This window comes from Neomonachus schauinslandi, chromosome 16 (genome assembly GCF_002201575.2).
Source record: "Neomonachus schauinslandi chromosome 16, ASM220157v2, whole genome shotgun sequence".
Lineage (NCBI taxonomy): Eukaryota > Metazoa > Chordata > Mammalia > Carnivora > Phocidae > Neomonachus > Neomonachus schauinslandi.
Genome location: NC_058418.1, coordinates 54,420,837 through 54,447,576, shown reverse-complemented (window position 1 = coordinate 54,447,576; position 26,740 = coordinate 54,420,837). Strand labels below are relative to the sequence as shown.

Below are 26,740 nucleotides of genomic sequence, written 5' to 3'. Positions count from 1 at the left end.
TCGTATGTTGAAGCCCTAACTCCCCCATGGGGTGGTACTGGAAAGTGAGGCCTTTGGGAAGTAATGAGATTTAGATGAGGATGGGAGAGTGGGAGTGGGACCCTTGTTATGTGGCTAGTGTCCTTACAAGTAGACGAAGAGAGACCAGAGCTTCCTCTCCCTGCATGGGAAGATAGAGCAAGAAGGTGGCCATCCAGGATTCTCACCAAGAACAAATTGGCCAGTGCCCTGCTCTTGGATTTTCAGCCTCCAGAACTGTGAGAAATACATTTCTGTTGGGTAAGCCCCCCAATCAATGGTATTTTGTAATAGCAGCCTGATCAGAATAAGGCGATGTACATATACAAACAAAAAAGAATCACAGCTTATGTGATGTTTTGCAAAATGCTTGGTAATATACTGTGAACATCTTTCCATGTCATTATACATTCTTTTACCACATCATTTTACATGATTTAATGGAATTCCAATATAGGAATATGGCACAATTTATTGAACAGATCCCCAGTGGTTTGACACTTAGTTTGGTTCTTTAGATAAAGATCCAACGAAACCTCCTTTGGTGAATGCTCGTACACATTTGACTATGTGAATCGCTGTGTCAAAGAATAGAGGGGCATTTGTAAAAGCCATTTGAATCTTATTGCCAAAATACCCAACAAATGAATTGGACTGATTTGTATTTCCACACTAGGGCAGGAGAGAGGCTTTTCTCACAGCCTCTTTCTACTGAGTTATAGGGGCCACCTGAGCTCAGTAGCCAGAAGAAGGCCACCTGGTGGGCATCGAAGGCCCAAAGCCAATCAAAACAAAAGTTGCTTTAAAACCTCACTGCGTTTTGCTTTCCTGTGTTGAAAAGAAGTTTCAAAATCGATTTCCTCTGTGAAAGTACCATCCAGATGGGAGAAGATATTTGCAAATGACACTACAGAGAAAGGGTTGATATGCAAGATCTATAAAGAACTTCTCAAACTCAACACCCAAAAAACAAATAATCAAGTCAATAAATGGGCAGAAGACATGAACAGACACTTCTCAAAAGAAGACACGCAAATGGCCAACAGACACACGAAAAAATGTTCATCATCATTGGCCATAAGGGAAATTCAAATCAAAACCACATTGAGATTCCACCTTACACCAGTTAGAAAGGCAAAAATGGACAGGAAAGAAACAACAAATGTTGGAAAGGTTGTGGAGAAAGGGGAACCCTCTTACACTGTTGGTGGGAATGCAAGTTGGTACAGCCACTTTGGAAAACAGTGTGGAGGTTCCTCAAAAAATTAAAAATAGAGCTACCCTATGACCCAGCAATTGCACTACTGGGTATTTACCCCAAAGATACAGATGTAGTGAAAAGAAGGGACAGATGCACCCCAATGTTCACAGCAGCAATGTCCACAATAGCCAAACTGTGGAAAGAGCCGAGATGCCCTTCAACAGATAAATTGATATAGAAGATGTGGTCCATATATACAATGGAATATTACTCAGCCATCAGAAAGGATGAATACCTACCATTTGCAGAGACATGGATGGAACTGGAGGGATAAATTATGCTAAGTGAAATAAGTCAAGCAGAGAAAGTCAATTATCGTATGGTTTCAATTATTTGTGGAACATAAGGAATAGCATGGAGGACATTAGGAGAAGGAAGGGAAAAATGAAGGGGAGGAAACCAGAGGGGGAGACAAACCATGAGAGACTAAGGACTCCGAGAAATAAACTGAGGGTTTTAGAGGGGAGAGGTTTGGGGGGATGGGTTAGCATGGTGATGGGTATTAAGGAGGGCACATATTGCATGGAGCACTGGGTGTTACACACAATGAATCATGGAACACTACATCAAAAACTAATGATGTACTGTATGGTGACTAACATAACATAAAAAAAATAAAATAAAAAGAAAGTATCATCCAAATAAATAACCAATAATATTGATTCCTATAATGGGGGAAAATGCATGAACTTTAGGGACAGGCTGATATAGGTTCACATCTCAGTGATGTCCCGTGTCCCCATCTCTGTACCCACTCAGCTCAAAGAAGAGCTCCCTCTCTGGAAGGCCTCCCTCCCACCTCTGGGTCCTCTCTTCCCCTGGTCTTCCTGCTCTTGGGGCTCTGATGTGACCAAGAGAGTCACTGAAAATGGTTTCATCCAGTATTTAGTTTGTGTCTGTTTTACTATTTTTTGACTGAACTCATTGTTTTAATTATTGAAACCAAATTTTGAGTTTAGAATTAATTAACAAGCGTCTGAAATGATCTGTTTGTAATCATGGGGAAATGGGATGGTTGTTACAGAAAAATGAGATCAGGCCCATCATTCATGACCTAATTCCTGAACCTAGAATCCAACCCCAAGGTGATGATTAGTAAGTGGGTTCAGTATTTTGAGGGTGGATATCGACACGTGAATACGTGCAACAACCAGTAGATGAAACTTGTACTAACTGACCATTCTGACCAAGAGTTTGATAGAACAATGATGGCCCACAGGCCAAAGCCAGCCCACCATCTGTTTTTCTATGGCTCATGAGCTAAAAATGCTTTTTATATTTTTTAATGATTACACTTTAAATGGTTATATAAGTATCTACATATATTCTCAATTTTGCTTCTTAGTCCACAAAACTTAAAATATTTAATATCTGGCCCTTAAAGAGAAAATTTCCGACCTCAAACTTAATAGATGTTCCTATACATTGAAGTCCCTTCATTGTTGAATGTGACAGCACAGCACCACATATCCAATAAAGTTGGCCATGCCTTTAGGACACCAAGTCACATTACCAGCAAACTTTTATCCTCTGGAAAAATATAGCAAATGGGATCCCTCCTTCAACAAAACTGAAATATGGGTCCCAGGCGCTTTGAGATGCCATCATGTCTTGAAGTGGTCTACTGCTAGCTTGCCTTAATCTCAGCCTTGTAGCTTCTGGTCATCTTCCCTGACGACACCTTGCAATGAAAGCACTCAGAGCCGCCATCCTCCCCTAGGTCCTGGCTAGGAACCAAGCATAGTAAAGGCAGGTTTGAAAGAGCTGCTTTCCAAAGACTCTCCACCCACTTTTCTTCCCTTAAATGACTGTTCCCAACGTGGTGAGAAGCAAAGCTTTCCCCTATTTTCTCCACTGGTCCAAAGCCAGGATGGAACTAGACATTCTTTCTAAACTGGGGTGTACCTGTTCAACCGGGGATGAGATTTAGAGCGATGTTATTGAAGTACAGTGACTAGAAAATGTATCTGTGAAGTAAAATGTGCCTTACCAGGCTAATCATAGTTCTTGGCTGATTAAGAAAAATACGTACTCTCTATTTGTTTTGAGAGAGAGAGAGAGGGAGAGTGAGCATGTGGAGGGGGGGGGGCAAAGGGAGAGGGATAGACTCTCCAGCAGACTTCCCCCTGAGAGCGGAGCCCAATGCAGGGCTCGATCCCACGACCCTGAGATCATGACCTGAGCCAAAATCAAGAGTCAGACGCTCAACCCACTGAGCCACCCAGGTGCCCCAAGAAATATATGCTCTCTAAAAGAACTGTTCCCCCAAAAGAAAAAGTTCTTCAGTTTTTAGAGTACTTCACATAAAGTAAGATGGAGAGATTTAAAATGATAGAAAAACAGAAATACTCTAAATTCATCATCGTCCTGCATTTTAAGTTATTTTTACCATATTAAAAGAAGAGAGAAAAGAAGATAAAGTTCAGAGAATTACACATTTGTCAAATACAAAAAGATGAATCTCTTTAATGACAAAGCTAAGTGTCTCTTGATTCAACATGAGCCAAGCAACTACCGATTGTCTAATACTCTAAGATGCACAAGAACAGAGACACAAGATAGGCTGTTGTTTATTCAGTTATTAACAACCTGCAGAATATGGATTCAAGTGGTAGCTCCTTGTCTCTCCCCTTGAGAAAACTAGAAATCTGCTACTCATCGTTCACCAAGGATTTGAGAGCTGCCTCCAAAATGCCTCTGCTTTACTGCTGATCGTCCCCCCTCCAGCTTGCCAGCATTCCGAGTCCCAGCTCTGAGAGCGCCGTGTTGAACGGAGCTGGGTTTAATGTTTAAATACGGTCGGTGGTATTGCATTTACATTAGGATACATCCGTAATCCTTAGGATGACATTCGAAGCCCTTGACAATCTTGTACCAACTCCCGGCCCTTGTCTGGGATCTCCCCGGGACACCCTCAACTCCCCATCTCTCTTCAAGTAACGTATGAACGTGCCGCGCCTTTGCTCACGCTGTTCCCCTCCCTTGATGCCCTTCCCACAATTCCTTCACAGCAGCCTTCCATCCACCCATCAAGGCTTAGTTCAAACAGCACACCTTCCTGTGCGTTTGCTGCTGCCGGCTCAGCTAGGCAGCACGGTCTCTGTGTTCCTGACGCCCAGCCTCTGCCACGGACGCAGCAAACCCTGATGGGTGCTCGATACTTATGCGTCAGCGTTTGTCGCTGGATTGTGGTATGTGGACTACCTCAGTGTTTCGCTGAACTTTCTAAGCCTGCCAGGCTCCCTGCTGTGTGGCCAGAGTGTAAATGGGCTCCCTGCTCGAGGAAGAAATCCCCCCTCCACGCTGCTTCTTCAATCTCATTGTCCATCATGAAAATAACTAATATCCACTGATATTTACAGGGTATTAAGTGCTTGACATATCTTACTTGATCATCCTGCTAAGCCTAGGAGGTGGGGACTCTGATTATCCTCATTGTGGCAGATGAAGAACCCAGGCTTGGACAGGCTAACTGACCTGCCCAGTTCTCACAGCTGATGAGGGGTGCAGGTGGGTTATGAATCCAGAGACTCTGAGGTTGGCTCCCCTGCCCTAGATCCATGACTCTCAGACCAGATTTCAGCCAGGCTGGGGTCCTACTGGGCGACTGGAAATAGCCTTTGCTTTCATGGGTGGATAGGCCAACCTTGGATGAGGAAGGGAAATGCTTAGGGGCACTAGCAGAGTGGAGATTCCCCACGGTCTCCTGCTAGAGTCGATCCAGAGTGGGGACGTGCCGGAGGCCACAAAGGAAAGCCCTGCCCTCGCCACCTCCAGGCCCTCTGTCATCAGCAGAGGGCCGGCACGTCTGCAACTGAGGTTTCAGACCCCGGGGGCTTTGCTAGCATCATGCCTCATTTTATTTGCTGACACAACAGAGCAAGTGTGACTCACATAGGGTGGTTCACCATCTGTGTTTCATTTGCAAGGATAATGTGTTATTTTAAAAATAATAAGACAATTTATTTACATCTACATTTTCCCCCCTCTATGTTCTCAGCAGCAAGTGATAAAAAAAAAATGGAGAAAATTATCCCAACAAAAATATTTATGAGTAAATAGCTCACAGAAATGGGGAGGATGCTGTTATCTAAATAATTCTGGTCCCACCCACTGAAATAAAGAAGGAGAATATTCCTGACAGCATGACTGAATTGTGTGTAATTACTGCCAATGTTTTAAACATGATGATAACGAGAAAAGTATTAGCATTAGATCAAAGTGGCCTGAAAACATTTATTTTCCTGATAGAATGACGGTTATTTCTTTCATTCAAGGCACGGGAGAGATGCTACCCCTTATGATTATTCCTTTAGTTTTAGGCAGCTTGACTTAATATCATCATTTTCACAGATTCCTTTACTATGTTTCTGGGGACGTGGTCTACGTGACAATATTTCAGCTTGGATCATCTTGACCAAGCACATAGTTCTCTTTAGACTTGCAGCCACATGTCCAGTTTCATTGGCTATTTTGCACAGGATGCTCTCCCATGTTCTTGGGTTTTCTCTGACATAATCAAGGACTCCTGAATCTCTCATAGCAAATACATGCACATAAATCTAAAAATAAGTCTTATGTGACACTTACCATGGAAAGAAGGAAGGAAATTCTCTGTTTTCCCTTTTGGCCTAAAAATTGGGGGCATTATAAAGTTTCAGAAAATCTTTTACCAGCTGAAAATGGAAAATAAATTACATTCACAGTTCTAGTATCTCTTACTGTATGTACATTTTTATGGGTAGGCTACCACTTTCCTTAGATCATCTGGAGGATAATACATATTAGGCTGAAGGGGAATTCAAAGATAGAAAAGTGCTCAATCTCCTTAAAAAGACTAATGATACTCTCACTATGCAAGTGTTAAGATAGATACTTCAAGAGCCTCTTTTGCAAAATGTTTCTGTTTGTTAAAAAAAAGAGGAAGAGGAGGAAGAGAAAGAAGTAGAGGAGGAGGACCAGGAGGAAGAGGGGGAGGAGGAGGAGGGAGGGGTAGAGGAGAAGGAGGGGAGGAGGAGGAGAGAAGGGGGAAAAGGAAAAAAGGAAGAGGAGGAGAAGGAGGAAACCAAAAAGAACCCCCCCTCCCCCCACTGACCATTAGCTACTGAGTGGTTTCAAATTGTGGCTGTGTTCAGAAAAGTTGGCAGATTTCAGCTGATGAATTTCAGTCTCCCAGCCAAGATGATCAACTAAATAAAGCATTTATCAAACGTTAGGGACCTTTATCTGATTTTATTTTGTAGTGCAGCCAGACATAGTTTAAAAACATAGACAGAGCTGTCAGAATGAGGGGCTGAGTATGGTTATGGAAAAGAATAAAACAGTGCCCCAGATGAACCCAATTTTGTTCAGTAGGATATATGGCTCTTATTTTCTCCAAATGTTTCCCCAAACATTTAAGCAAGAGACACAGATCCTCACGCCCATCCTATTCACCAGGGTATTTCTTAGAGCCTAGTGCAGTCCTGTCACAAGGTAGGTAGAAGGTGAATAAATTAGATTATTGGATGATTACACAAGGGCAAGACCAAGCTCTCAACGAAAATAAAATCATTTCCTCTGTTTGTATACCCATGCTAGGGTGTGGATCTTGCAGTAAATTCTGAGATCATCTGTAAGCTATTTACTCATAAATACAAACTGAAGGAACATAGGTTATACATCCATCCATCCACCCACCCATCCATCCAACAAATCTTTACCGAGTGCCTATTATTTACCTGGCTCTAAGCTTGGCAATGAGAATACAGAGATGGGACAAAGATCCAAGATCTCTTTCTCCGGGTAGTTTATATTCTGGCATGGTTTCAGAAAAAGTAAACAGAAGAGCTTGTACTGGAAAATGCACGTTTCCAGGTGAAATCTGATGTCTATTCACACCGAGCTTATGAAAACGGAAGGACGTATACATGGTCACTGTAGCTGCTTTCATAATTCAGCTGCGAATCTGAGGATTTGCAACAAAACCCAGCCCAACATCGGAAAAACTGGAGAGGCCTGACTCACAGGACAAAGCGAATATGGTCTGCACGGTTTGGAAAGAGTCTTTGTATCGGCAACATGTGGGTAGAAACAACAGTCAAGCTCTCAGCGGTAGCTGATGGGAACTGGGGCCTCGGTTCTCAGCAGCCACAGAAAGTGTGACACGGGGAATAGCTGCGTTCGGACAATGGTTTCCTGCTTGCAAAACTGGAGGAAGTCAAGCACATCTCGAAGAGGTGATAGAGTTGGTGGTGTAAATGTCATTATCATAGTCATTGCTGATGAGGAAATGGGACTCAGAAGGGTTAAATGACTTGCCCATGGTCACATAGCTGGCCAGGTAGGAAACTGACTCTCGCAGGCAGCATCCTGCAGAGCAAATCGCACCTTGAAGATATTCAATAAATGTTTTCAGTAACTATAGCCTCAAGGTTGGGAAACACATTAAGGATATAACCTTTACTGATTAACTGGATCCCTTCTATGACGTCCTACCAGGGCAGTCTGTTCGAATACACCCCACAATGGGGAACTCATTACCCACCTTTACAATTCACTGCTACAACCAACAATGATGGTTATGTTAGCTCATCTTTAGAACAGACAATGTACTTTATGTACTTTGACACATCTGATCCTCACCAACCCATTTGAGGTAGGTGCTATTATTCATAGATGAGTAACTCAGGCAAGGAGTGGCCAAATAACTCACTGTTATGGGTTGAACTGGGTCCCCTAAAAAGATATGTTTAAGTCCTGACCCCTTGTACCCATGCATTTGACCTTATTTGAAAATAGTGTCTTTTCAAATATAACCAAGTAAAGATGAGGTCATTAAGGTGGGTCCTAATCCAGTATGACTGGTGTCTTATGAGAAGACACAGGCATGAGCAGAGGGAAGATAATATGAAAGCACAGAGTCAGAAGAAGGACATGCAAGGATGAAGGTGGGGATTGGAGGCATGTGTCTATAAGCCAAGGAAAGCTAAGGATTGCTAGCAACCACCAGAAGCTGGAAGAGGCAAGGAAGGATCCTCCCCTAGAGACTTCAAAGGGAGGCTGGCCCTGCCAACACCCTGATTTCAGACTTCTGGCCTCCAGAACTGTGAGAGAATGAATTTCTGTTGTTTTAAGCCCCCTGGTTTACGGTACTTTGTTAGAGCCATCCTGGGAAACGGATATGCTCAGCTAGGTGGAATAACAAACGATGGGGTCAGGTCCCTCCTCTAAGTCATACACTGAAACATGGTCTCCAAAGGCAAGGATTCTTCACCTTGCTGTACATTTGAATCACTTGGGATTTTTTTAAAAACCACTGATGACTGTGTTCTACTACCAGAGACTCTCATTTTGTGGCTCTAGGCTTCTGCTGGAGCACTCTGATTTCTAAAGCTCCCCAGCCAAGTTTGAGAACCTCTGTCCTAGTTGACTCCATTTCTCACCACGCGGAGACCAGGCAGAACAGATCCACCAAATCCAATGGCATCTATTTGGCAAGGGTGGCCCGTCGAACCAGAAGCCAAGTCAACTGCCGCTCATGGTTAGGAGGAAAAGGAGGGGGTCAATTATGGGTCCTCAGAAGATGGAGACAGTGGGTGAGTTGCCTTCTAGCATTTTCGCATGACCCAAAGCAGGTGAGCAACAGGCGGGCTCACTCCCGGCTCTGGGCATGCGCGGTGGGTCCAGAGGCTGCACCACCCCGAACGCAGCAGGAAATGAACAGCAATGACCATGCCAGACAGCAGCCTGCACACACAGAGAGATGCCACACATGCCTGCCTCTCTCCCTCACACCCTTCCTGCACTTTATTGCTCAATAAATATTTGTTGGGCATCTCTCATGTGCTAAGGACTGGGAATGTGGCAGGGGACAAGATGGACACAATCCCTTTCCTCCTCAGAGTGTGGGGAGGCGCTCAGTTGAGTGAGGGCACCGGCCTCAGTTGGCCCTACTGGAGACATCCTGAGACGTGAGATGGGAAGAAAAGGCAATGACCAAGATGGTGACGTTAAAGATCATTTGCCGGCGTCCTTGACTATCCTCCCTGACACGCTCTATGATGAAATAAATGTGGGAAAGGTGGGTTCAAAGACAACAGTGCCCTTGGCCTCCCCTGAAGTTTTACCTCCCCTTCCAGGGTCCTCCCTGGGGACGTACTCATTAAAGGAAAGGAACTAAATGGAAAATCAAGGTGAAAAATTTATATCCTATCAACTGAGCTCACTGTGTCAACCAGGAGGCTTCCAGAGCCTCCACTCACAAGCAGGTGGGGCCAAACAAGAGCACACTATTTAATCACAGGGGCCCTGGCTCTGGAAGGACTCCCCGACCTATCTGTTTACACCCACAGTATTCCACGCGTAAACACACTGTTTGAGATCCCGGGCCCAAAGCCACAGTAACAAAACAACAATCGGTTTGAATCCTATCCAGCTTTGCAGGTGTCCCAGTGGAATATTGTCTTAAAAATAAATGGTGCGATCATGTTTTCAATGGGCTGCTCAGATGGTCTAGAAGTAGACTTGAAAACCTCACCCAGGACAGGACGCCTACTCAGAAGTTCTCTGGAAATAATGACAAACGATTCCATAAGCCTGCTGTGGGAGCCCATCCTGGGCACTTGATCACAGGAAAGGGGCAGTGAGGTTAGAAGTCTGATGTGCAAGCTCGGTCCCTTTAAAGATGAGGAACGTGGAGGCACGTTTCAGCCTTTCAGCAAAGTTGCTGGAGAAGCTTACAGCAGCACTAGTAAATAGACAAGGCTTGCCTACATTCAGAGACATTTCTTTCCTTCAGTTCACACTGATACTGCCTGGGTCAGCAGTGAACTCTGGAAACCATCACAGAGAAGTGACACTCTTTATTCATTTTCATTGATTTTCTAATTTCGGTTAAATTGTGTTTATCTTTTTTGGAGGGAGCCGTTTATGTACTGTGGCCAGAAATGCTTAATTCAACTCCCATAATTACATACTTATTGGGAGTTAACAAAAACCCAAATGAAGAGATCATGAGCTTAAAACACATCTGTCCCCAAAATAACCCTTAAAAATGGAATAATCCATTATATTATCCCTTCGGTTTATAAATAGAGACTTAGAAAACATTTCTGTCAGTAGGAAGAGAAGCTGAGCCAGAGAAATCACTGCATTTTGACTTTGCCTTGTAAAAATTTGCAAGTACCTCTGGGAGAATTGGGAAAACCGCTGTGTGCATGTGTGCACGTGTGAGTGTCCACACGCACGTGCACATGCATGCTGGCAGGGAATAAACAGAGGTGGAAAGTCATTCCTTGCCTCCGCAGGAGATAATACAGCATTGAGCCGTCATAAAAATGGGGCTGGAAAGAGAACAGGACACGACATGGAGGAAGTGGACTCGGTATGTTCCTTTTCCCCCTGCTTTCTTATTTTTAGCTAGCCACAATCACGTTTTCCAAGTGACAGCCGCGGTTTTGATGCAGATCCTCATCATTCTCTTCCTCCCTTCCAGGAATTCCCATTCCTAGCTATGGATTCCCACCCCCAGAGTGCAGAATCTTAGTATCATATCCAACTCATTCTCGCCTGTACCCCCAAAAATGTATACTGCAGATTTTCAGGAGTGCCCTAAGTGTGCTAGTAGGCATTGGGGCTCCAGACACGCAAAGGATCACAGTCTCTGTTCTCCATAGCCATGTAGTCAAGGTCAACATTGCCCACCAGAACTTTCTGTGATGGTGACAATATTCTATGTCTGTCCTGGCTGATGCATGTTTACATTTTCATTTCAATGAATGTAAATTAAAATTTAAATAACTGCATGTGACCAGCGGTTACTGTGTTGGGCAATATACATCTAGACCCAGAGGAAGGGGATATTCTTTAAGGAGACCCATGACAGCTTAACGGAGCATATGCGTACAATGGCTACAGGTAAGTGCAGTCTGAAGCTGGGGGAACACCAAGGTGGTGGAAGACAGAGGTCTCAGGAAGACTCTTCTTTTTCTTTTCTTTTCTTTCTTTTTTTTTTTTTTTAAGAGACAGACAGAGACAGAGCAAGTGAGGAGGGGCAAAGAGAGAGGAAAAGAGAGAATTTCAAGCAGACTCCACATCCAGCGTGGAGCCCAACATGGGGCTTGATCTCATGACCCTTTAGATCATGACCTGAGCCAAAATCAAGAGTTGGATGCTCAATCGACTAAGCCACCCAGGCTTCCCCTCAGGAAGCCTCTTCTTAAAGGCAGTGGCTCTAACCTAGATTCTTGCGAGAAGCTATAGCGTGGAGAGTCAGAAAGGAGAGGAGAAGGCATTTCTGACCCAAGGATTTGTTTAATCAAAGACATGAGGGGAAAAGGCATGGAGCCCATTAGGGAAACCCAGCAGTTACTGTGGGGCAGGTGGTGCTTGCAGGTCAAGGGTGATGTCAGGGGTCATGTCTGTGGGATGATGTCATGTTGGGAACAAAGAATCCCAGGAAAGGAGCAGACTTGGGGTGGATGGAGGGGGTGAGGGACAGAGGGGAATCCCTAAATTGGTTTAATAAACTGTGTTTGAAGGGCCAAGAGTCTCTCCTATTGAGCCCTGTGGGGAGTTGCAGAGTGTCACCTGGAGCTCAGAAGAAGGGCCAGGTCCAGGGGGCACACACTGGGGGACATAAGCGGGGCAGGAACACATGCCCCAGGTACATGGGACTGGGACCATCACCTCCATCTGACTGTCACATCTCATGTAACTGATTGTCCATATGTGGAAACTGGGCTAAAATGTCCAAAATTTGTGATTTTCAGGAAGGTTGGAAGTTGGAATTTTTTTTAAAACAAATATGAAATCTAAATATTTTCACATGGCAACTAATGGGAAAGCTTGAAAGCACCCTAGGCAAAAACAAAGAGCAAGAGTGTGGACTGACTGAGGTCCCTGGGTCAACTCTGTGTGTCACCTGACCTACAAAATGGGTGAGGGTTCCCAGTGCCAGCCTAAGGTTGAAGCAGGAGAGTTTCTGGGGAAAACAGTGGCACACACAGCAGAGGGTTTGGGAAAGAAGAGACGTCAAAGCCACCTGTCTCTGTGAGCAAACACAAAGCCACCTCCCTCCCCTTTGCCCCTCTTCTACCTTCCTGCTTGCCTTTCCTTCCTTCGTCCCATCCCCTCCCTCTGGCTGATGGGTAAGGAGAGCTAAAGTCCCATCACAAGAGCTCATGAATAAGTGCTTGGTGAGGAAACAGAGGCATTGGGTTGAATGACTACAAATAATTCCTAAGGATGTGGCCTTTTATAGAGTGTGTTTCTGGGGTTCGCAATTCCCTTTATAGAGTTCCCTACCCAACCATGGGTAAACATTTCATGTCCACTCCATATAAAGTGCCTTTGCCTGAAGCCCCATATCTTCCCTCCTGTGAAAGCCATGCTCGATTCTCATGAAAAAGAAGATGTGTATCTTTCAGCTCACCTCCCGGTCCAGCAAGGCAGGTGACACGACAGTGACGATGTCCCCTTTTTCAGGATCGATGTAGAACATGTTTGGAGACGGCTTGTCAGGTGTCTGTTGTCGGATATTGTACCGCAGGAGGGCATTATCTGTGGCCGGGTCGTCCGCATCAAAGGCTGTCATCCGCATCACCGTGGTCCCTGAGGGGACAGGACAGAAGGGCGGGAGATGGTCACTCAGGGGACAGTGATGGGCCATGATGCCCTCTCCCTGGCAATGGCCATGGACTGATGTGCCAGTCGATTTCCACATTAAAACAGAAAGCATTTCCAGAGCCCTGTTATATTTTTGCTTTTCTTTTGCTCGCCCTCCTCCTTCTGTCACATTAAAAGGCCTGAAATAAAGAAAAGAAATCTTTGCTGTTCAGCAGACTGACAGCTTAATTTTTCCTTCTGCTGATATGCTGTTTATTTGCATGGGCTCTCATTCAATTGTGGATGTGGCTGCATGACAATGGCCTTTATTTTAAAAGCTCTTATTGAATGCCTACTACATGTGGGGCCCGGGTCTGGTGATGAAGACACAGAAGGGGGCAAAGGCATTCTCTGGTGTTCAGCAGGTCAGAGATTAGTAAGAGAGACAGCATATAAAAAATAATAAACCATAACAAGTGCACTGAGAGAGAGCATTATGAATACACAGGTGAACAACCTCATCTAACCTTGGGTTCAGGAAAGGTCCCTGGTGCAGACATCTAAGAGGTGAGTAGGTGTAAGCAAGGTGAAGGAGAGGGCTCTCCATAGGAAAATATGGAAACATGAACAAATATTCTTTGAGCCCCCACTGTGTGACAGCCACACTGCTGTAGGCACTTAAGATACAAAGACGATGTAGAGATGAAGGTGATGTGGACTACTGGGTTATGTCAACGGTTGATAAGGATGTCAGATACTGGTCTTGCTCACACACAGCTGATGTGATGAAGAATTGGTGTTAGCCACTTTTGGGGACAATTGAGCAACAACTAGTAAAAAAAAAAAATACAGTCACCCATTTGGCATCTACCATCAAGAAACACTTACATGTGTCAATAACGGGTTCCCCATAGGACTATCCATCATGGTGAAAGATTTGGTAACAATCTGACTCTCTAAACAACAGAGGAATTGCTAACATGATGGGATTCCCCACACTATGAAAAATTTTGTAGCAGTTTGAAAAAGATTGTAGGTCTGATGTGTTCTAGCATGGAAGGCTCTCCAAGATAGAGTGTTATGTGAAATTATCAGGTTGAAGAATGTTATCCATAGTATGGTATCATTTTTGTGAACCTGCTGGCACACAGAAAATGCCACAATACTTTATACATATATTTTGCAGGTACAGTTTATGTCCATAAAAACAAAGCAGGTCTAGAAAAGTGAATTTCAGATTGGTTATGGTGGTGTAGGGGAGCAAATCTTGCCATCCCAAGATATGCCTCTTTGGCATATTGATTATTTTAAGCTGGTTATTTTTAAGAAACTGCAGACACAAAGGAAGGTCTGAAAATCAAGTGGAAGTTACTCCTTTTGTAAGAAACATTTACATCTATGAGGGAAATCTCCATTTGTGAGGGTATCTCCCCCACTGTATCAATAATAGGAAGATGACTCTAAATCTCTAGAAACTGTTATCAGTGCAGAAGGCCGGATTTAAATCTGCATAACAACCCTACCCTGTTGACTGTACTTTTCCTGGCCACCTCCCATAACTGACCCCTCCCCCATCTTTAGCTGAAGATGGTATTTAAAGTGATGGCTTTAGCCCTTTCAGGAAATTACTCCATTTGCCTGGATCTCTCCCATGTATATAGGAGGTATACAGGTTGTTAAACTTTTGTTTGATTTTCTCCTATTAAGCTATCTCATGTCAATTTGATTCTCAGATGAGCAGAAGAATCTTCAAGGGCAGAGGAAAAAATTTTCCTCCCCAGTAGTGGCTATATCTGGGTAACCACAAAGGGGATTGGGATTAAGGATGGTGAGGAGGAGGTAAGACTTTGGCCCAATCAATACTATTCTGATCATTTTTACAAGGAGAATGTACTGCTTTTGTAATTAAATTTTAATACAAAAGGGTCATAATCATAAATACTGTTAATCTAAAAAAAAAAGCCAGTTATCTTACCAGCAAAATGGGTTATTCAGGAATAGCAGAGAACTGCAACTGAGGACCTGCAAACTACTGCAAAGCCATAGGCAGTCCAACAAACAAAGGAGAGTACCCTTATTTTATCATGAAGGAAGAAGTTGGGAGGGGTTGTTTTGAAGGAAAGTCCACTGGAGGAAAGCAAGAGTTCAAAGTGATGACAGTTTCTCATTGGCTGAGTTGTAGGGGTGGTCGATTTCTTGTATTAGAAGCAATGTACATCCTTCCCTCTTGGGACCTGTAATTGATGATTCTTTCTTGTTGATGATTCTTCTGTTGGGCTGTAATTGACAATTCTCCTTGTAATTGACATGGAGTGGTGCACTCCCCTTTCCAACTTTCCCCTTGCCAGCCTCCCTGCTCCACTTTAGTGAGGTTTCCCTGTATTGATTTTACAAACCCAACAGAAGCATGGGCTAGAGCAGAATCAAGCACATTTGCCTGCTGGTCTTGACAATTATGAACTAATCGTATTTGGCTCAGAGCAACCTGCCCAACTATGATTTCTCATTGTAGTTTACTCTTCTAAGAATAAAGGGCCCACCTGTGGATTCTGACCCGTTCTGGACCCACAAAATGTGAACTAATGGGTAAGAGATGAAAGCAATACAGTCCTATAGTTCCCAGCAGAAATATTCACATGCAGAAAATATCGAACTTTAAGGAAACAAAAAATTCATCTGGCTCAGGTGCCATCCTGGTACTCCTTTCCTGTCTATAACAGTGCTTCTCAGACCGTCAAAGGCACTTTATTTTTTCCCACAATCAGAATCAGATTATCAGCCATTAGGTCTGATTGATCAGGCAAACAAGGGGATCTGACCACCGTAAGTTTGGATAGATTTCTAAAGCAGTTCAGTGTTGCCACAAGGCCAGATGCTCCAGGCACATTTTCTATCCTACCATGTTTCTTTGCCCTTCTCTCTTTCTTTGTGAAATTGTCACAAGGCAAACCTTGGGGTCCAGTACGAGCAGAGATACTGCTTGGCTTATGCATTCCCCTTGTCTTGCCCCTTATCTTTGGAAAATATCAGCAAACAATATGGCACTTTGTTTCCCATTGAGGCACACAATGGAATCAGGTTCTTTTCTCAACCTGATGGTCTAGGCAGCCTCTCCCGGTCCAGGAGCATTAGTGTGAGGGGGTGACACTTAATTGCCTCCCTGGTCTAGGAGAACAGGAATCCCTCATGAGGATCCTGTCAGAAATCAGAGGCAACTTTCAGGCCTACAGACTCACCATGGATGTACTAAGTGAGCTCCTTGGGGCCAGAGGCATGAAGGAGGTCTCGGCACTAACGATTCCACAAGAAATGGTCTCTGGTTAAGTGTGCATGACCCAATGCCTTGCACTTTGTTAACGTCTAATGAATTCTTGACTGATGGAATCTCTGCCCTACTTCCTCTGCTTTTAATTGAAGTCAGAGATGAACAAGCAAAATAAAGTATAAAAATGAAGTCGTCACGGCTTGCACGAAAAAGATGAGAGGAAGAAAATAAGACCTCTGAGGCTAAGGAATTTTCACTTTTCACCAGGAAAGTCACTGATGATGTCTTTTTGCATTATTATTGTTAACAGATTTCATAACATGATAGGACAAAAGGGTATCCTGGAATATTCCCATGTTTATCCAGAAAATGCTTTTTATTTGAATGAATGGGTCAGGAGAAAATGAACTTGGTCTTATGCGTTGCCTCTGTCTTAGTCCAGATGTGGGTACAGAACAGGATTTCTTAGGCCAGCCTCCATGGAGACTGAATGGTGCCAAAGTCATGTAAATAGGTTTGTAGCATTGAAGGAAACGACTCTGGGGTAACACTGAGGTTCAAGTCTTGCTGTGTGAACACGGGCAAGTTTATTCAGCCCTACCCAAGCCTTGGTTTCCCCAACTGCAACAAGAGGATATTAGTGACACTTTCGTCTTTGGTCTCTGTAAGGGTTCCATGGGATACTGTTTTAAAGAACTTGGTACAATGCCTGCACATTAGTGTTTGAGGAGGATGCCTTTTCTTATCAAACCTGCTCTAGGTTCTAAGCCATAATGACAGTGCAGGCGATGGCCTCAGATGACGCAGCTGTCCACAGAACCTGGTACCCGCTGCAGCAGGGTGAGCCCAGGGGCCGATCGCCTCTGAGTTGCCCTGCCTCACCCTCTCCCTTCCACCCTGCCCATAGGGGGAGCTACTGTGGAGATCACAACTCTATGCCAGCACATACACATGTGCGTGTGCACACGCATACACATTCTGTAGGCTACATGGTCTCTCCGTGTGATACTTTATAGTTTTCCTCTACAATCAAGGTTCTATCCCGAGTCCCAGTCCATCTGCTGGGCCCAACACTCTGCTCTTGACAGCCTCTCCCCTGGGGGCTGGATCATGATGTTCATACCTCTCGGTTCTGCAATGGTCAGATAAACCTCCTACACCAGCGTTTCCTAAACTGTATCCAAGGAACTCTGGTTCCATGGGATCAGCAGAGAAACCAAGTTGGGAAATATGCACTAACCACAGTTAAGCAAGTTTCTATCCTGGAGGACCTCTTAGTGTCCTTAGTAAGCAAATGCATATTGTAAATCTCCAAGAGAGAATAGAATTGGCAGCATTTCCCTAACTTCTCTGTTGACAGAACTTCTTCATTTTAAGAACATCTTTATGTGATGGGCCACCTGGTCCTAAATTTGAGTTCTTGGAGGGTACAGGCTATGTTTTGTTCATCTTTATAAGCTCTGCATCTGACATGGAGGAGGTCCTTTATCAATGTTGACTAGAATTGCATCCTTACAGTCCACTCAAGCTTTGTCTTATTTTGCACTGACCAGAAACCATGAAGAACTTCTTACTGAGAAGAGTGGACAACATTGTTTGGACATTTTTCACACCAGGCATGTTTCCCTACCACCTCTGAACATTTTTTTGCTCCTTGGAGGCCCTTGTCGGAATTGGATTCAGCAGGCTGACATTCAGCAGATAGGCAACTGTGCCTTACCCTTTGCCCGAGCCCACACCCTGGATCTCAGAAGAAGGGCTCACTCATTTCCATCAGCCCAGTGGCTTCCCCATCCATGCTTATCTTGTGCCTACCTGTGCTTCCTGATGGCAGAGAAAAGATAATTATATGATAGCCATGTGTGTGGGTCCTCTGAAATACATTTCTGCCTTTACCCCCATCACAATATTCTCCTGACTGTTAAAGTAAATGATAATCACCCTGTCACTCCCAGATGAACTAGCAACAGCCCTTCCAGAGCAAATAAAAGAATTACAGGCTGCTAGTTGAGAGTCTCAAGTAGGGCTGTCATTTTCTTTGGTCGAAGGACATGGCCACCGACATGACAGGCTGATAAAAAATTATGATTGTTTAGTCTGGGTCAGATAGCCCCTTCCTCTTGGCTGCATACCTCTGATTAAAGAAAGTGCCGCCTGTTGTTAGAACCTTAAGTGCTGGTGTTGGAAACTAGGCTTCCCTGTGACTTCGAGAACAGCCATACCCATGGGGAGTGGAGAGCAGATCCCAAGGTGAGGGGCTGCTTATGACTTCAGTGAAAGGTCAACCTATCTAAGATGTGGGAGTCTCTGAAATGTGGCTCACCCTGGGCCATAGGCAACAGAATTATTCTATTCTGGAATTTTCTCTGACCTCATCCCCAAACATCTTCTTCACAGGATCAAAATTGTCAGACTCCTTTTTTAAAAACCATATTCCCATAAGCAAATAGTATATTGAGACACGGACATTCAGATCTGTATTTGGCACCAGATTTCTGATAGCACGGTTGGGGCCACTGCACGCTTTCCAGGGAGATGTGTAATACAAAACCCAAGATGATCAGAGATGGCAGACGTCACCAAGGGAGCCCCTGAGATGTGACAAAATGGCACATCGTTGAAAAAGCATCCAAGTCACACGAGGAGGTAGTGCATTCTGTTACCACCTGGGACGGAGGGCATTCCAGGACTCTCCTGGGCAAACTGGAAGGAGCTTGTCACCGACCGGCCAAGTATGCTTGCAGACACAGACACATCTCCTGGCCACGAATGTCAGAGTACGCACGTGAGAAGTGTTGCCGAATGTGACTTTGGTGACACAGGCCGCAGTGCCCATCCCACTCACCCTGCCACACCACCCTGGGATTGCTTACTGACCACACAGGGGGACACAGCCTAGCTGTCCCCTCCAGTCCTTAATGGTGAGGAGAGAGAAGGAGGTGTGCAAATGCAAAGCAGAGCAGGGCTAGAGGTGGGGTTTTAGATCCTGGCCTCACCATTTACCAGCGGGGCCTCCTTGGGTCAATTCCTTTGCTTCATCAAACCTCAACCTCTCCATTTACAAAACTAACCCCCATAATGGGCTGTGTGAGCACTGAATGTATTAATGTAGTGTGTCTCAACCTTTTTTTTTTTTTTTTTTATTATTACCCAACCCTCCCTTCCAGAGCCTTTTTAGACATTTTTTTCCCTACTTGCCCCCCCCCCCGCCCCGCCACCCTGCCATGGATGTCCTGTATATCTAATCATGGACTATGACTCTTTAGAGGGTCACAAACCATTGCAATATCCAATATTTTTAATGTGCCCCCAAGCACCAATTTTCTTCTCCTCAGGATGATACTGTCTCCACTGAGAATGTACAAATTAATAAATATAAACTCCAATGCCTGGGCGATGGGAAATACTCAAGGGATGTTAAATTTTATTGTTATTTTTATTGACTGCAGCAATTTGCAGCTCCATTCTGGGGGGACTCACTGCTGTGCATGATGGTGCTGAGCAAAACCTCGTGGGACCCAACCTCGAACAGGGCAACTCATACTTGTTCTAGCATCACACTCAGCATCTACAGAAGTGGGGATTAATTAAATTCTCCTAAGGAAACAACTCCTTTTTTCCCTCAGACAAGCCTAGTGACTTCTGTTGAGTTCATGCATACATGAATCAGCTTCCTCTGGTCTTGTCAATGTTTCCACATACACAGGAATTAATAGGGAAACTGTCAAATGATTAGTTGACAAAAGATAACCACAGCAACTTGATAGGTATCCAGAGGCAGCCCACATTCTGCAGTGCATGCATTCCTGGAAAGTCACCCATGTAATGAATCATGAATAATGTCTTATTTTCCCATTGACCTACATTAGCATTTCATACCTGCTTTATCTTCATTTGAGGGGGTGTCCAATTGGAAGCTGCTCCTCATAATTCATTTTAAGTTTTACTGCTTATCTCTCAAGCACTTGCAGGTGGAGTGGGAGAAAGAGGTTGGCTTTCTGCTCTGGGTGTGGAGACTATTAAAGAAAGCCCTGCTCAGAGTGGGCAGGTCCCTGAGACCTAAGGCAAAGCCTGGGAGACTTAGCTTCATCACTGTTGCTTCTCTGGGGGGCCTTTCCCTCTGTCCCCCCATTATCTAGGGACTGTCATTCATCAGCACAGATTCCTCTCACATTTTGCATATGGCGATCAGGCTGTGCATTAGATACAGAAAGTTCTTGATGACGAGAGTTTTGATGAAGATGCCAACGACCTATAGCCTTTCCTCTGACAGCAGCCTGGTTCCATTGGCCTTGAGGGTGTGACTCTCTGACCCCATTCCCAGAGTGCGGTAGGGAGCTGGGCCAGGAGGGAGAAGCTCAAATGCCCACTCAATGCCCACATGGGTAACCTAACATGAATAAAGTGACTTCAAGACAATTGGGAGTGGTGTGGTCTGTGGAAAACTGGAGGGTCCGTGTCCTGCCTAAGGGGCAGCTGCCTTTTAGCTTAAGGTAATTGCTGCATTTCTCAACTGCGAGTTTGGAGAGGCCAGATCTTTTGGTTTTTCAAGAAAAGATGGGAATTTGAATTTGCATATAAACTATCAAAATATTTACACATTGGACACCAGTTCAAATTTTTAAAAATAAAAGATCACTGAGTGAGACAAGAAGGTCAAACAAAACAGGTTATGGCTCACCAGTTTTCAGCTTTTGACCTTGACTGTCAGAAGAGCCAATTGTTTTCCTCAAGGACATGAGCTAAATGTTGTTGATGTGTCCGTTGGTGATAAATTCCAACTTAAGAAAATGGTACACCTGCTATAAAGTTTGCCCTTCTTCCTTCCACCTCCCTTTTGGAACAGGAAAGTCCTCTCCTGTGTGGTCCCAGGACCCAGCAAAACAGGAAGCAGGAGAGACATGATGATAGCACATCACCTGATGTACGTTTCGTGCATTAACTTACTCGATCCCATATGAACCATGGGAGGCATGTCATATATGTGGTGAGCCAATTGTGCAGATGATGAAATCAGGACTGAGAAGGTCACAAAGCTAATGACCCCATGAGCCAGGATCTGAGCTCTGCTTTGCTAGAGGAACAATGGCCCAAACTATGAGTTTCTGTTTAGTACTCATTCTTCCTTTGTTCCTGATTTTAGCAGGCCACGCTGCTGACTAGCTCAGTACTAGATATCTCAGCTTCTCTGGCAGTTAGTGTGGCCATGGACTAAGAGTTAGACAATGAGATATAACTACAGGTATCGTGTGTGAAACTCCATGTTAAGATTCCTTAAAGGGGCCTCAACCACGAGATGTGCACTTTGTAACACCCCCTTTCCTCACTTCCTGCTACCTGGAATGCTGATGTGATGACTATAGTCTTAGCAGCCCTTTTGGACCATGAGGTGGCCCTTTGAATAGAAGCTCCATGATGGGAAGATAGAGCAGAAAGACAGAAGGGATCTGAGTCCCTGAGTCTCTGATGACCATGGAGCTTCCAGGAAAGCCTAGAATGCCTCCCTCCAGCTTTGTTTACATAAGCAAGAAATAAATGAGAGAAAAGTCAAATCCCATCTTGTTTGGAGCTTGGGTTTACTGTTCCATGCAAGCCACAGCTAATCTCTGATAAAGGCAGGAAGTAAAGATGGAAGAAAACAAATAAGTATATTTTATTAAATAGTATTACCCTAGAAAGTAAGTTTTGTTGCTTTAGCCTAGAGCTAGATGACACTGTTCTAGAGAAAAGTAGAAACATCCAGGCAGTTCCTTATGTATTTTCAAATATTTAGATTGGTTTCCACTCATTTCAAATGCCTTGAATCCAGGAACAGCCTTTGAGGGAGTCAGATTATACCATTAGTGGCCCCAGCGAATTACACCGCCTTGTAACCACACTCTCATATTGTCCCTTCCGCACTGACTGTGGGCTTAGCCATGTGACTTCCTGTGGCCAGTGGGATGCATGGAAACGTATAAGCAGAGGCTTGAAAGTGCTTGTGCATTGGAACGTGTCCTCCTGGAGCCTGGCTGCCATTTGAAGATATCTGTCCAGCTGGAGGAGCCACGTGTCTGGGATTTAATGCTCACTGGCTGCCACGCCCAGCTAACCATCAGACATGTAAGTTGAGGCCACCTTTGATCATCCTGCCCCAGCTGAGCTTCCAGATGACAGTAGCTATGTCGACATGGAAAACCTCAGGCAGTACCAACAAGAGAACCATCCAACTGAACCCATCTCGACTGGCAAAATTATGAGCAAATAAATGGTTGTGTTTCAAGCCACCAAGTTTTGATGTTTTTCATTTTACAGCAATAGACAATTGGTAAGGAGGCATAAGTGGATTGATCTTCACATGCAAGCTAGAAAATATCGTATAATTTTAAAAATAGAGTTTATTTTTCATGTGGGGTTGCCATTTAAAATACCCAATTAGCACAGCATATTTGGAGGGTACACCAAAGTAAAAAGGGACAGCTGCAGGGAAAAAAAAAAAAAAAAAAAAAAACCAATGAGAAAAAAAAGCAACCCATTTCCTAGTTGTTGGGCTTTGGGGGCCACCAATGATGTCACGGCAAAATCATGCAGTATGCTGACCACTGAGCATTTCAGCTGACTAATGATTTTTCCCCCCAGAACAGCGCAAAATCAAACTGGCATGATGTATAAACTCCTGATGCAGATTTGAGTTGATTAAGTACCTTCCAGTAGGAAGACAGCCCTGTTCTTACAAATGAGAACATCTTGAATTTCAGACAGTTGCTTGTTCCTTTAATAGGACCCACAAGCATCTATGTGCAGCCGTGGGTACCACAGGCTCGGTTTGAAAGGTGATAGACTTCTCTTCTCAAATTTACCTTACCTCCCTGCAGCTAGTTGGTTTTTTTAAGTACAAATTGACAGTCAAATATGTAATAAGTTATGACAAGATGAGCAATGGTTGTCTCCCATCTGTTTTCAAAGGTTGTTTATTTTTATACTGATAAAGAGATGGTGGCCACAGAACCACCTTATGATTATTTTAATCCTTTGGTTTCTCCTGCTCATCAATTTTCATGGCACCTTTGCCCTACTTTTCTGGCAAGCTGCTGTTTAATTGAGCTGCAGCAGGCCAGATTTTAGGCAAGAAAATGGGTTTTTGAAATGTAAGGTAACACATGGCTAAAGCTGGGGTCCCTCCTATCAGGATTCACTTTATTGCCTTAATTTCTTCATTTCATCCAGGATTTTAAGGTAATATTTTTCCTCACAACCTTTTAAAAAATTCTATTTAATCTTTTTATTTATCCTTCCTTTTTATGCAACTCTTTTAGGAGGATACAGGGTACTCTGCTGAATTATCTGATCTTGCCTAAAACACTTCAAAAAAGCAATGTTAAGTGGAATCTCTATCCCTAATATTCCAAGGTAATAAGAAATCTTTGTATTGGATTTGCATAAAGTAGCCCAAACTCTCAAATATGAAACTATATTTCTATAAAGCTTTAGAAAAAAACCAAAAGGAAATTGTGTATTTTTTTGTTTGTTTAGCCAATTTAAGGGATTGTTTTGCAAATAATTTTAGTCCTCCTTAGAGCAGTGGTTTCCAAGGCACGGGGATTTTTATTCCTCAAGGGACATTGGACAATGTCTGGAGACATTTTTGTTGTCAAAACTGGGACAGAATGTGTGATCCCAGCATCCCACGGGTGGATGCAATTAACAAAACACACTGCAATGCACAAGACACCCCCACAACAAGGAAAATGCAGCCCCCAATGCCAAGAGCGCCCAGGCTGAGAAAACCCATCTTAGCGTTATTTATGCCACATCTCTGAAAGTAGCAGCGCTTCTAAAATCTTGCACTTGAACAACTGAAACAGTTTGCCTCGAATTCTCTTCTGGATTTGAAGTTCACTGAGTGCAGAGATACTGTCTCTTCTCTATTTCCCACCCAGTGGTTAAAATATTAATACCATCGTGTGCCTGGGTGGCTCAGTTGGTTAAGTGTCTGCCTTCAGCGCAGGTCATGGTCCCAGGGTCCTGGGATCGAGCCCTGCATCGGGCTCCCTGCTCCACGGAAAGCCTGCTTCTCCCTCTCCCACTCCCCCTGCTTGTGTTCCCTCTCTCGCTGTCTCTCTCTCTATTAAATAAATAAATAAAATCTTTAAAAAATATTAATACCATAGAATATGCCAATATACATGGGCTACAATGTTTAATGGGCTCATACTAACATCATTTAGTTCTTCTGGTTAAATTTTGTGTTACTCAAAGCATGATAATCTTCAAAGGCACCGGGATAATGCTCTGTATGTAGTAAGAATTCGGTAAACATTTGCTGACTGCATGAATGAATAAACGCACGGATAAATAAAGGATGAATATTTTCATCATCATCTCTCTTCCATCACAGCTTGAGGGTGAATAGGAAACAGGTATATAATGAATGCCTGAAATATTGAATGCTTGCAGTACTTAGGAATTTCTAGGTAAATTCTGAACAATGGGCCTCTAGTCCTTATCATTTGTATCTGTTTTAAGGGCAGAGGGGAAGCAGGTTCGCTATTTAAGATCATGGACTATACTCGGCTAGGCTAGACTGACCCAAAAGACCAGTCTTGACATTTCAATGGTTTAACACATGAGGTTGTTTTCTCCCTCGGATTCGGACCACTCGGGGGCTCCCCTCAAGGGCAGTCCCTTTCCCAGGTGTGATTTATGAATCCAGACCCTTGTTTCTTGCAGCCTCGCCGCCGGGACCCGGTGGTTTCCTGATATGGGAGAACAAAGAGTTGCAGAGCCATGTGCTGCTTCTTTACTTGCTTCAGCCAGAAGTGGCTGCAACCTACTGGCCAGATCTGGCATCTAAGGCAAGCTCAAAAGCAGGGCCAGCTTCCTGGGCCAGGGACCCGTGTAGTAACCTAGGCTGCTATGCTCGGGAGGGTTCCGGGCTAAAGCTCTGCGGTCACCTCCTGATTTTCTTAATAATTGTTGAACAAGGGGTACTGGATTTTCATTCTACAAACGATGCCTCCCATCCTGGCCAAGAGCCAGGAGCCAGATTGCCAGAGGCCTGGGAGATGTACAGGGGCGCTGACGTGCTCCATGAGCACCGGGCACCTCAGTCAGAGAGCCCTCTTCTGCCAACCACGCCATGGTGCAGAGACCCTTGTTTCTGTCATTAGAGCTGCAGCTGCCACCGCTTGTCGAGCTCTTGGCTCCCCCAACAGCTGCATCCGTATTAGGCAAGATGCACCATGTAATAGCACAAGAAGTCAAACCCGCTCAGGGGGCAGCTCCTGCCTCCCCAGGCTCTGGGTTCCCTGCCCTGGGAGACCTGCCCAAGCTTCACGCTTCTCTTCTGGCTCCCAGCTCCTGAGCTCACGCTAGACCCCAGAGAGCTGCCATCTTTCCTGTCTCTGCCTTGAGTTGCCGGACCCTCACCTGCCTTCTTCCTCTTCCTAATTAGACACTTTAATTTTTCCCTTGGAAACCTAGGTCCCACCAGATGTGGGTCACACACCAGCATGACAGTGAAGAGCATGGGTCCCTGCATGGCAATGCTGGCTGCTCATTGGAATCACCTGGGAAGGTTTAAAAATACTCCTGTTGCCGGGAAGCCACCCTTGGGGATTCTGAAATCTGCTGGCATGGGGTCTGGAGAGTGAAAGCCTGGGAATAAGTGAGGCCCAAGAGATGTAGACTCTGGTACTCTACTCCCTGGCTATGTGCTCTGGGCAATATGTGCGAGCTCACACAGCCTCCGTTTCCCACCTGTAAAATGGGCACACACCCACCACTGTGTAAAGGTAGTCTGCAGCGGCATGTGAAATATAGGGGGCCTAATGAGGTGGACTTTGCAGTAATTCCACAGAGAGGAAAATGAACACGTGGCCCTACGACATGCCTCCCAGGAATTCTTACGATAATCCTGCCAGGGTAATTAGCTCATTTAAAGAAGAACAAGATGCTCAGAGAGGTCAGTTCATCTTCTCAAGATCACTGCTAGCCAGTGGCTGAGCAGGTACTCAGGAGGACACACAGAAGACCATGTCAGTGACAAGAGCTAACCTCCATTACATAGATCGTTCGGGCGCTCCATCATATAAGCCTCCCCACAGCTCTGTGAGGGTTGTCACTAGCCCTGTTTAGTGGAGAGGGAAGTGGAGGTGGATAGAGGTGAAATCACTCTATCCATCGATCGGGTCATCCGGCAGGTTAGTGGCTCAGCCAAGATGCCTGGTCCTCCTATTCCTCTCCAGCACAGTTCCTATTGTTCAGGCATTTCTAATTGCATTTTGTAGGTGGAATAATTAATTTTCAAGAACTCTCCCTGCAGAGTGGGCTGACCCATTAGAGCTTGTCTGGTGCACCTCCGAGCTGCACTGAGTGCCCAAGGGACAAGCAGGGCCCGCGTCCCCGGGGGGTGGTGCAAAACAGATGATCAATGATCCCGGAACTGCGCCTGTTACGTAAATAACCTGCCTGGAGTCACGGGCATAATCACTGAGGGGCTCAGGGAGGTCTGCATGGGGGTGGGAGGGCTGGTGATTACTGCAGTTACAAGATCAAAATGAACCGGGATGCTGAAATATGGCCCGTCTGAGACTTGAGAGTTTGTGTTCAATGGGAAGAAAGTGCCGGCA

At 44.6% G+C, this 26,740-nt stretch overlaps 1 protein-coding gene across 1 annotated transcript in view; it reads right to left on the bottom strand.

The window, feature by feature from the left end:
- CDH13 (cadherin 13) overlaps positions 1-26,740 on the bottom strand; it is a 1,026,047-nt gene that overhangs the window by 232,998 nt on the left and 766,309 nt on the right. The window contains exon 13 of the mRNA XM_044921967.1: positions 12,693-12,871. Coding sequence (XP_044777902.1) covers positions 12,693-12,871 — 179 coding nt within the window. The remainder of the gene's footprint in view (positions 1-12,692; positions 12,872-26,740) is intronic.